The 12,471-nt window shown below is 40.4% G+C and overlaps 1 protein-coding gene across 3 annotated transcripts in view; it reads left to right on the top strand.

The window, feature by feature from the left end:
• si:ch1073-459j12.1 (inactive carboxypeptidase-like protein X2) overlaps positions 1-12,471 on the top strand; it is a 103,861-nt gene that overhangs the window by 14,935 nt on the left and 76,455 nt on the right. For all 3 annotated transcript variants that reach the window (XM_034169873.1, XM_034169871.1, XM_034169872.1), the window contains exons 2-3: positions 8,056-8,229; positions 8,311-8,367. In XM_034169873.1, coding sequence (XP_034025764.1) covers positions 8,056-8,229; positions 8,311-8,367 — 231 coding nt within the window. The remainder of the gene's footprint in view (positions 1-8,055; positions 8,230-8,310; positions 8,368-12,471) is intronic.

Below are 12,471 nucleotides of genomic sequence, written 5' to 3'. Positions count from 1 at the left end.
CTCGGCTCCGCACCGTGGAAAATTCTACAGCTAGCCAGGCCCCTGTAGTCGGTGCGGACCAAGGTAGCTTAGCCGCCGTTAGTTTCCCTCTGGCAGATCCCGAGCAGCCGGGAAAGCAGGCCGACTGGGTGACTGTGAGGAGGAAGCGTAGTTCTAAACAGAAGCCCCGTGTACACCGCCAACCCGTTCACATTTCTAACCGTTTTTCCCCACTCAACGACACACCCGCAGAGGATCAAACTCTGGTTATTGGCGACTCTGTTTTGAGAAATGTGAAGTTAGCGACACCAGCAACCATAGTCAGTTGTCTTCCGGGGGCCAGAGCAGGCGACATTGAAGGAAATTTGAAACTGCTGGCTAAGGCTAAGCGTAAATTTGGTAAGATTGTAATTCACGTCGGCAGTAATTACACCCGGTTACGCCAATCGGAGGTCACTAAAATTAACATTGAATCGGTGTGTAACTTTGCAAAAACAATGTCGGACTCTGTAGTTTTCTCTGGGCCCCTCCCCAATCGGACCGGGAGTGACATGTTTAGCCGCATGTTCTCCTTGAATTGCTGGCTGTCTGAGTGGTGTCCAAAAAATGAGGTGGGCTTCATAGATAATTGGCAAAGCTTATGGGGAAAACCTGGTCTTGTTAGGAGAGACGGCATCCATCCCACTTTGGATGGAGCAGCTCTCATTTCTAGAAATCTGGCCAATTTTCTTAAATCCTCCAAACCGTGACTATCCAGGGTTGGGACCAGGAAGCAGAGTTGTAGTCTTACACACCTCTCTGCAGCTTCTCTCTCCCTGCCATCCCCTCATTACCCCATCCCCGTAGAGACGGTGCCTGCTCCCAGACCACCAATAACCAGCAAAAATCTATTTAAGCATAAAAATTCAAAAATAAAAAATAATATAGCACCTTCAACTGCACCACAGACTAAAACAGTTAAATGTGGTCTATTAAACATTAGGTCTCTCTCTTCTAAGTCCCTGTTAGTAAATTATATAATAATTGATCAACATATTGATTTATTCTGCCTTACAGAAACCTGGTTACAGCAGGATGAATATGGTAGTTTAAATGAGTCAACACCCCCGAGTCACACTAACTGCCAGAATGCTCGTAGCACGGGCCGAGGCGGAGGATTAGCAGCAATCTTCCATTCCAGCTTATTAATTAATCAAAAACCCAGACAGAGCTTTAATTCATTTGAAAGCTTGACTCTTAGTCTTGTCCATCCAAATTGGAAGTCCCAAAAACCAGTTTTATTTGTTATTATCTATCGTCCACCTGGTCGTTACTGTGAGTTTCTCTGTGAATTTTCAGACCTTTTGTCTGACTTAGTGCTTAGCTCAGATAAGATAATTATAGTGGGCGATTTTAACATCCACACAGATGCTGAGAATGACAGCCTCAACACTGCATTTAATCTATTATTAGACTTAATTGGCTTTGCTCAAAATGTAAATGAGTCCACCCACCACTTTAATCATATCTTAGATCTTGTTCTGACTTATGGTATGGAAATTGAAGACTTAACAGTATTCCCTGAAAACTCTCTTCTGTCTGATCATTTCTTAATAACATTTACATTTACTCTGATGGACTACCCAGCAGTGGGGAATACGTTTCATTACACTAGAAGTCTTTCAGAAAGCGCTGTAACTAGGTTTAAGGATATGATTCCTTCTTTATGTTCTCTAATGCCATATACCAACACAGTGCAGAGTAGCTACCTAAACTCTGTAAGTGAGATAGAGTATCTCGTCAGTAGTTTTACATCCTCATTGAAGACAACTTTGGATGCTGTAGCTCCTCTGAAAAAGAGAGCTTTAAATCAGAAGTGCCTGACTCCGTGGTATAACTCACAAACCTGCAGCTTAAAGCAGATAACCCGTAAGTTGGAGAGGAAATGGCCTCTCACTAATTTAGAAGATCTTCACTTAGCCTGGAAAAAGAGTCTGTTGCTCTATAAAAAAGCCCTCCGTAAAGCTAGGACATCTTACTACTCATCACTAATTGAAGAAAATAAGAACAACCCCAGGTTTCTTTTCAGCACTGTAGCCAGGCTGACAAAGAGTCAGAGCTCTATTGAGCCGAGTATTCCTTTAACTTTAACTAGTAATGACTTCATGACTTCCTTTGCTAATAAAATTTTAACTATTAGAGAAAAAATTACTCATAACCATCCCAAAGACGTATTGTTATCTTTGGCTGCTTTCAGTGATGCCGGTATTTGGTTAGACTCTTTCTCTCAGATTGTTCTGTCTGAGTTATTTTCATTAGTTACGTCATCCAAACCATCAACATGTCTATTAGACCCCATTCCTACCAGGCTGCTCAAGGAAGCCCTACCATTATTTAATGCTTCAATCTTAAATATGATCAATCTATCTTTATTAGTTGGCTATGTACCACAGGCTTTTAAGGTGGCAGTAATTAAACCATTACTTAAAAAGCCATCACTTGACCCAGCTATCTTAGCTAATTATAGGCCAATCTCCAACCTTCCTTTTCTCTCAATAATTCTTGAAAGGGTAGTTGTAAAACAGCTAACTGATCATCTGCAGAGGAATGGTCTATTTGAAGAGTTTCAGTCAGGTTTTAGAATTCATCATAGTACAGAAACAGCATTAGTGAAGGTTACAAATGATCTTCTTATGGCCTCAGACAGTGGACTCATCTCTGTGCTTGTTCTGTTAGACCTCAGTGCTGCTTTTGATACTGTTGACCATAAAAATTTATTACAGAGATTAGAGCATGCCATAGGTATTAAAGGCACTGCGCTGCGGTGGTTTGAATCATATTTATCTAATAGATTACAATTTGTTCATGTAAATGGGGAATCTTCTTCACAGACTAAGGTTAATTATGGAATTCCACAAGGTTCTGTGCTAGGACCAATTTTATTCACTTTATACGTGCTTCCCTTAGGCAGTATTATTAGACGGCATTGCTTAAATTTTCATTGTTACGCAGATGATACCCAGCTTTATCTATCCATGAAGCCAGAGGACACACACCAATTAGCTAAACTGCAGGATTGTCTTACAGACATAAAGACATGGATGACCTCTAATTTCCTGCTTTTAAACTCAGATAAAACTGAAGTTATTGTACTTGGCCCCACAAATCTTAGAAACATGGTGTCTAACCAGATCTTTACTCTGGATGGCATTACCCTGACCTCTAGTAATACTGTGAGAAATCTTGGAGTCATTTTTGATCAGGATATGTCATTCAATGCGCATATTAAACAAATATGTAGGACTGCTTTTTTGCATTTACACAATATCTCTAAAATTAGAAAGGTCTTGTCTCAGAGTGATGCTGAAAAACTAATTCATGCATTTATTTCCTCTAGGCTGGACTATTGTAATTCATTATTATCAGGTTGTCATAAAGGTTCCCTGAAAAGTCTTCAGTTAATTCAAAATGCTGCAGCTAGAGTACTAACGGGGACTAGAAGGAGAGAGCATATCTCACCCATCTTGGCCTCTCTTCATTGGCTTCCTGTTAATTCTAGAATAGAATTTAATATTCTTCTTCTTACTTATAAGGTTTTGAATAATCAGGTCCCATCTTCTCTTAGGGACCTCATAGTACCATATCACCCCAATAGAGCGCTTCGCTCTCAGACTGCAGGCTTACTTGTAGTTCCTAGGGTTTGTAAGAGTAGAATGGGAGGCAGAGCCTTCAGCTTTCAGGCTCCTCTCCTGTGGAACCAGCTCCCAATTCAGATCAGGGAGACAGACACCCTCTCTACTTTTAAGATTAGGCTTAAAACTTTCCTTTTTGCTAAAGCTTATAGTTAGGGCTGGATCAGGTGACCCTGAACCATCCCTTAGTTATGCTGCTATAGACTTAGACTGCTGGGGGGTTCCCATGATGCACTGAATGTTTCTTTCTCTTTTGCTCTGTATGCACCACTCTGCATTTAATCATTAGTGATTGATCTCTGCTCCCCTCCACAGCATGTCTTTTTCCTGCTTCTCTCCCTCAGCCCCAACCAGTCCCAGCAGAAGACTGCCCCTCCCTGAGCCTGGTTCTGCTGTTTGTTGTGATTTGGCGCTATATAAATAAAATTGATTGATTGATACAGTTCGCCATTCGCCTGTGTAGTTTCTGCGTAAAATCGACCGAGTACTCCGTCAAGCATCCGTCTGTCATAAGTTTCAAAGTTGGGCGCGTGTCCCTTTTCAGTGACGTACTTGCGAAACAAGTTGGCTGCTGACTCTGTATTTCTGCGGGTGTTCTTCGCATCTTTTTCGTGTAAAATTCGTTTTAAGTCAGCGTCTCTAACAGACGTCAAACCTGTCTTCTGCCATCTTGCCAACAAACTGACAGCCAAAGTCGGCATTGTATCGCGTTATCTGATTGGTCGTTATCGATAGAAGATGTCGCTCGATTAGCTAGTGCTACGCTGCACACGAGGTGTACTCGGCTCCACCAGCGGTCAACTTGACTCCACCAGTGGTCAACTTGGCATGTGGTACAGCTCAGAAAGTGGCGAATGGACCAATCAGAAGTTGGCAAAATTCCATATCATATAATAATACATGAAATAGTTTAACTGGTGATCCTTATATTTAGATTCTACAATTACTTATGTGCTCTGAAATTGGATGTGCACTTGGTACAGACTTGCGATTGAAAAACTGAAAATGTGTGTTGATTGATAGTGGAATAATGAGGGCACAGGAATGGGTGAACCTGGACAAGCGGTATGTGACATCTTGTCCAGTGTCCAAACAGTTGTGATTTGCTAGATGGGGTGATTCACTGATGAATAATTGAAAGATTGATGGAGTTCTACCGGATAATGTAACCAATTTAGCAATATAAATGTTGATTACGGTATAATGAAAGAGAAATGGTAACCCGGGCTAGTATCAGAAGAGACCGGATTCTTAAGAGCCAAAGATTTGTGCAACAACTAGAGCACCACGCTCACAGAGCACAAATCTCTGCCAACACTAGTTTCCAATTCCACAAAATTTTACCTTTGAAAAATAAAATCTTCAAGGTCAAATTCCTGTCAGAAGTGGCTTTTCATGAGCTAAATTAGATGTGATCAAATGTCAGGAGTATGTATTTTGTTCATGCACTTGAATCAAACTTTTTTGTGGTGTTGTCAGAGTTTTTTCAACTTTTTCTGTTTCTGAATTCTTTTTCAGATAATTTTCACAGAACAGTGGTTATCTTTGCTATGCACAATTTGTCATTGCTTTTTGGCACTTGGTTTCTAACTGATAACTGAGCCTCCATCCAATTTTGGTGGTGTAGGTAAACCCATAACAGAAAAATGAAAGTGACTGAGGCACTTTTGAATGCTAAATGTACACCAAATGAGCTTTGTTAACCCCAAAATGTGAATCAGCTACAAATCGGGAATTATCCGCAAACCATTAATTGCAAAGCGTGAATGCTGAAAAAATATCTCCCAAAACGTGAACACAGGTCTCACAAAACGTGAATGTCATTCAGCTCGTTGTCTATCTTCCTGAGGTTAGAAACTAGTGTTTGTTTTTCTGCAACGTTTCTCTTAAGATTATTGAGACGTTTACTGGAGTGGGAGGTTTCTGTCCTATGTGAGTTTGACAGGTGGACCGTCCCAGTCAAACTTGCCATCTTGAATAATCCGGAATCTTGGGCCTTTAGATTCATCCCATTCAATCCAGTAATAAAAAAAACCTGGCCCAAAGACAGAGCCGCATGTCTATCATTTACTCTTCAATAAAGAATTATTAAAGGTATCAGTGCCATAAAATATAAAGAACATTTAATCAACCTTATACTTCAATTCAAACTCTTGTTCTGTTGTACAACAATATTCCTTCATTTGATCATTGTCGCTCATCAAAAATAAAACAGTATAAAATGCAATGCTATTAGATCTCACAGTAAGGTTAGTTTTAATCAGAGGTATTGAAATATACATGTCCTCCTGCCCCATGGGCCTACTGACGCAACGAAGAGCTGCACCAAACATTAACCTCCTCATAGTTAATAACTCACACTATTGAGGAAAGAATAATCCTTCACAGTACTTTGCACTATAAAATAAATCACTTTCAAAATGCACTTTGTGCTGCCTGCAACCACATGCAACACACTACACGACTGTACATACTAGCTCATAGTCCACCGCAGCAGGTCTTCACACAGCTAACCCCCTTTTTAGCCTGCACTAGTAGCCAAATGACTCCAGAACAGACGAAATCATGATTTTCACAATGGAGCAATGTTCAAAATCCAAGTGCCGTCAAAGGCTTTTAACCGCTTTTAAACGATGAAAAGGAAGAAGTTCGCCTGTGAGACACCGTGGCTAATGTTAGCACAGGTAGTCATTGCTAATGACCTTTTTTTAGACAGGGAATATCTTGTTTTACTGACAGATTTAGTTTCCTTTCCACTTGATGTTTGGTTTCCTGACTGTGCACACAACTATACTGACGTGAGCTGACTTCAGCCAACATTTAAATATTGTTTCACAATTTTCTGTTTTTTTCTCTGCATCTGTTAATGACCAGCTGCCTCGCATTACCACCAGGGTCAACAGGAAAAACCCCTGTCGCACCTTGACGATATAGCCAGCGTATGCCGGGCGTATTAAAAATGTTGACATACGCTGGCGTACGTGTAATCAGTTATGGGTAAGTTTTACGTAAGTTAAGAGCATGTTGAAGCATGCTTACATACATCGTAATATGGTGAGTACGTTGAAAGATTTTTGGGCATGCACAATATTTATCTGGCTGTATCCGATGTGGCGACCCCAAACAAAACAGGAGCAGCTGAATGGACAACAACAACAATATTTTCAATGTATGCCAGTATATGGCTGATACATCCCACATACGCGGACCATAATTTGTCGGCAAGGTATGCGATTGTTGACACACATTTCTTGTAAGTTACTCATAAGTCGAAATATGACCATTGATGCTGTCCATTGATTGGCTGAAAAACTGAAAGCTGCAGTCCTCCTGCGTGCAGTTCAGACAGTTTCAAATGTTAAAACCTTTCACACACAGAGTAAATATAAAGTCTTAATCTTACCTGTTACGCCGTTTTAGTCGGATTCATCATCACAGCCTGATGAAAACTTATCCACATAAAGCCTCCTGATTTTGGAAAACGACATCTGAAAATACTTTAGTTCCTTGTCGTGGCTGAAGAAATGTAATGTTTTTAAAAAAGTCCCTTGGTTTTGTCCATTTCTCAGCCTGAACCAGAGAACGCCAGCGCTTTGTGCCACAACAAGAAAATTAACTTTTAGAAGTTGGGAGTGTCACAGCACCTCATTCATTCACATCAGCGTTTACCACAGGCATCAGTTGACTGTTCAGCATTCTGCACGCAATGAAAATAAATCCCATGATCCACCAAGAAAAAAAAGTAATTAAATTAAATTTAAAAATGTTAAATTACTGTTTGCCCTCCATGTGGAGCAACACCGTACGTGTGCTTGATGGCGTGCTTGACAATATTTATGTGTTCCACCTGCCAAGCAAAGGGTTCTGCCGGCAGTGGAAACGCAAACCAAGCCAGAATTAACCATTCCAACCCATATCATACCATGCAGTACCAACACAGACCGCTTGGTGGAAACAGGGCTATCAGCATACGCTGGTTAAATCGCCAAGGTGTGACAGCTGCATAACGTATTCAATGTATTTGGCGCATTTTTCAAACATCCACATACATTGGCTAAATTTTCAAGGTGTGACAGGGCCCACAGAAAAGAAAACCCGCCCAAACATCACCTCTTAGGCCATAACCCAAATGTAACTTACCTGCTGCTAATTGGCTGTTCAAAGGGTTAGGTACCTCCCACATGGGGGTGAACAACTGATGGTGCCTTCAAGTGCAATAGAAAACTACAGAATTTAACATGTTGAATAACTGAATCGAAAGTAAAATAATAACTTCTGTTTAAACTGAAAGCTTAGTTAATCTGTTTCTATTTATACCTGGGCTACAATAAGTTTCATTTCCACCAAATGTATTTTCTATAAGTTTTTGAAGTTTGAAATCTTGGGTTTCGCTCAATCTTTCCAGGTATTTTTGGCAGACTAAAGAGAGACACTGAGGATGGCAAAAAGAAAAAGAAGGATAAAAAGAAGAAGAAAGAACCAAAAGACCCAAAAGCCACCAAAAAACCCAAAGCTGAGAAGAAGGGAAAGAAAAACAAGGCTCGGCAGACAACCACAACTCTACCACCTACCACTACAAGTAAGGATGGCGCAATGAACCATGTTTGTGCCATGGAAATGATTAAATTCTGATGAAATTTTGTCTGTCTGCCATTTCCAGCGATCCCGACAGAACCGCCTACACAGACTGAACCATACTACAACTATCCTGATGGTGGTGAGTGAATCACATGCACCAGGTGACCCCACCCACTAGCCCTTAATAAAACATGACAATGTTTGATTCTTTAGTATTATGTCATCTTTGAATAATTATAGAATTGCAGTCTTAACCCAGATCGTGATTTTCTTAAGGTGTGGAACAGTATGAGCTCAATGTTATTGCATTTTTCATTTCAAAATTCTTCACACATTCTCTGGTGGGGACAGGTCAGGACTGCAGGCAGGCCAGTTCAGTATCCGTACACTCTTCTTCCACAGCAATGCCTTGTAATGTGTTCGGAATGTGGTTTTACATTGTCTTCTTGAAAAATACATAGATGTCCCTGGAAATCATCTTGAAGGCAATATATCTTGATTAAAAATCTCAATGTACTTTTCTGCATTCATGCCGCCATCACAGAAATTTAAATTACCTTTGCCAAGAGCACTGACACAATCCCATATCATGACAGATCCTGGTTTTAAAACTTATTGCTGATAAATATCTGGTTGGTCCTTTTCGTCATGGATCTGGAGTTCATGGTGTCCATTTCTTCCAAAAAAGCTCTAGAAAGCTGATTCATCTGACCACAATACACATTTCCACGGTATATGCCTCTGAGCAAGTCAATGCTCATTCTAAACAAGGTTAACATAAGGCTTCTTTTTTGCACAGTAACGTTTTAGATGTTATTTGTGAATATAACTCCATTTTATACATCTTAACAAAGGTTTTTACAAAGTAATTCCCTGACTATGTAGTTATCAGCACTTTTTTGTATTTGTTGCAGACCTGAAATGCAGAAATGGAGGTCCAGTAATAAATGAAGTTGACATGCAAACATAAAATATTTTGTGGTCATACCATCTGCAATGAAAGAGAACTCAAAATAAATGTAAGAATTTCAATTTCAATTACAATTCAATTAAATTTATTTTATTTGTATAGCGCAAAAATCATAACAGTACTGCCTCAAGGTGCTTCACACGATTAAGGTCTAACCTTACCAGCCCCTTGAGCAAGCACACAGACAACAGTGGTAAGGAAAAACTCCCATTGGTGATAATGAAGAAGAAACAGACCAGACCCAGAGGGGTGACCTACTGCTTCCGTCATTCTAACAATTACAAGGTTATTACAGATTATACAAGAATTTCATAACAAACAGAAGAAATGCATAAACAAAAACAATAAAAACAGAAGAGCAATAAAAACAATCCTTAGTTGAACTAAAAAAAGCAGTCCATCTTGGGTCTTTAATCCACCGGTGTCCATGTCCAGTTCGGGTTAGGTCCTGAAGAAGCACGACTTCCAGTCATTGGTGCAACAGGCAGGGCATCTTGAGGTCAGTCCGGAGCCCTGGGTTGCAGGGCTATCATCCATCAAGGGTGTCGTCAGTGCCTCAGAGAGAGAGAAAAAGAGCAGAATCAGTCAGCCGGAAATAACTGCAGCTGAGGCACTAAATCACCAGCAGTAAATCATAGTGCAGCAGATAACTGAAACAATCCTTCAAATGGTGATACAAGCACCAAATGTGGCACAAATATTTCTTAGATATTGCTCTTTTGAGAAAACCAATTGGCCACTTGAATTTCCAAGAGGCGGCAACGTAGGGGTCATTTGAAGAATTACAAAGGGGTCAAAATTAAAAGATGTCCAAAACATATTGAAGACTATACAACATAATTTGTCTCATCATAAATATTCTGAAAAGGTATAGTTAAGACTATCTATGACTGAATGTTATGGAGTTATGTGGTAAAAACAACTAGAATGGTGACAAAGGTCAATTTCAGTTTGTACAGGGGTCAAACATTAAAGTTGCTTCAATTTTGTGGAAAAGTGGTACAAATTGTAGATTGAGCTAATAAGATTAATAAATGGAATAGTTTTGACGATGTTGAATGCTTGGTCTCCAAAGTAAAATTCAAACAATGTTGACGTCCTTTGGATTCTGTTGGGAAGGTGTCGTAGCACGGACCCACAACAGGGGGCGCAAATGAACGGACAATGAATAAGCCAAAAAAGGTAACAATTTAATGTTGCGATAATACACAACGAAACGTACTGTAATCTGCACAGTCAATTTAACACCAGGTGACGTGTGGGCAGGCTCAAAGATAGAAGATAGAAGATAGAAGACGAGAGAGAAGCTGCGTCCCACACGGCTTCCACCACCAACGGTCTGAAGAACACCGGAGCCGCCAAGTCCCGAGTCCCCAGGTGGCCTCTGTCTTCGGCTGTCGACCCTGGTACTGCTGGCAGAAAGCAGAAATATGATGAGTGAGTGTAAGTCCGCACACTCAGTAAATCCACAGTTAACGAGGGAGGAAGCGCCTTCACCTCCAAGCACACACTTGTGCAGCTCCTGTTTGAGCACTTATCTGGGTGGGAGGTGTTGCGAAGCCGTCGCTGAACACCTCAAACGCCACCTCCACAGACGAGTCTCACCGACAGGAAAACGGCTGCAAAGAAGAGTTTAGACAGATACACAGTCTTAAGTTCACAGAGAAATTACCTTGGTAATGGTAGTCGATTTCTCGGCGGGGAGGTGGAGTTGCAGTCCGGCTTTTATGGTGGTGATGATGAACGAGTGACAGCTGGTGCAGAGGATGAGTGACAGCTGTCACTTCTTCTGGGTCTGGCGCCCTCTCGTGCTTGGAGCCCGCACTCCAAGCAGGGCGCCCTCTGGTGGTGGTGGGCCAGCAGTACCTCCTCTTCAGCGGCCCACACAACAGATTCTATGATATGTTACATATGTAACCCCGTAAGGTGATAACTAAGCATGACACATGGTGCAACTATTCCTTTTTAAAACCTTATTAACTCAACCAATAATTTGCATAATTTTTTTTACCAAAATTAGAGCAACTTTAACTTTTATCCCCTGTACAAAATGAAATTGACCTTTGTCACCATTCTTTCTGTTTTTACCCCATAACTCCAAAACATTCAGTGTCAGGTAGTACAAACTATACCTTTTTGGAATCTTTGTAAACAGACAAATAATTTGGTATAGTTTTCAATGTGATTGGAGTATATTTTATTTTTGATCCCTGTGTAATTGTTCAATTGATCCCTACCTGCCTGCCTACTGAAAATTCAAGCGGCGAATCTGATTTTTCAGAAAAGTAAAGTCAAATTAGTACTTGGGCCGAATTTGGTGCTTGTGTCATCATTTGCAGGATTCCTCAAACTTCTTCTATTTACGGATGATGGAGGCCACTGTGCTCATTGGGACCTTCAAAGCAGCAGAAATGTGTCTGTACCCTTCCTGAGATTTGTGCCTCAAGGCAATCCTGTCTCGGAGGTCTGCAGACAATTCCTTTGACTTCATGCTTGGTTTACGCTCTGACATGTCAGCTGTGGGACCTTACATATAGACAGGTGTGTGCCTTTTCAAATCATGTCCAATCAAGTGAATTTACCCCAGGTGGACTCCAATTAAGCTGTAAAAACATCTGAAGGATGATCAGTGGAAACAAGATGCACCTGAGCTCAATTATGAGCTTCATGGCAAAGGCCGTGAATACTTATTTACATGTGATTTCTTCATTTTTTTTTTCTTATAAATTTGCAAAAATCTAAAAAATTAACTTTTTCACATTGTCATTATGGGGTATTGTGTTTAGAATGTTGAGGGGGAAAATGAATTTCATCCATTTTGTGGTTATATCATTTATTGATGAATAACCATTCTTCATGCAGTGCTGTCTAAAGAATTGAATGTCATAAAGCCTTTACCCTTTATGCACTGAACGTCCTCCAGATTCCTTGAATGATTGAATAATTTTATGCATTGTTATCTGCTCCACTATCAACAGGGAAGCAGAGAGAATTGCTAAGGTGGTCACCAGCTTCTAGCCCTGTGCTTCATGAACAGACCCAGAATTTAGATGTAGTGAGGCAGAGAACTGGTTGGTTGCTAATAATATGAATTAAAATGACAGGAAGCATAGTTCCATACTACACTGGTATGTTAACCATAAGAGAGGGAGAATAGATGCATCTTTATTTTGGATTTAAATGTCACTACAGAATCTGACTATTTAATCTCTTCAGAATCACTTTTTTTTTACACTTCATTTTCTATATTAGATGGGGACCTAACACACCCCA

The sequence above is a fragment of the Thalassophryne amazonica genome, chromosome 5, assembly GCF_902500255.1.
Source record: "Thalassophryne amazonica chromosome 5, fThaAma1.1, whole genome shotgun sequence".
Classification (NCBI taxonomy): Eukaryota; Metazoa; Chordata; class Actinopteri; order Batrachoidiformes; family Batrachoididae; genus Thalassophryne; species Thalassophryne amazonica.
Note: the sequence above shows the minus strand (reverse complement) of the source record. Positions and strands in the feature narration are given on the sequence as shown.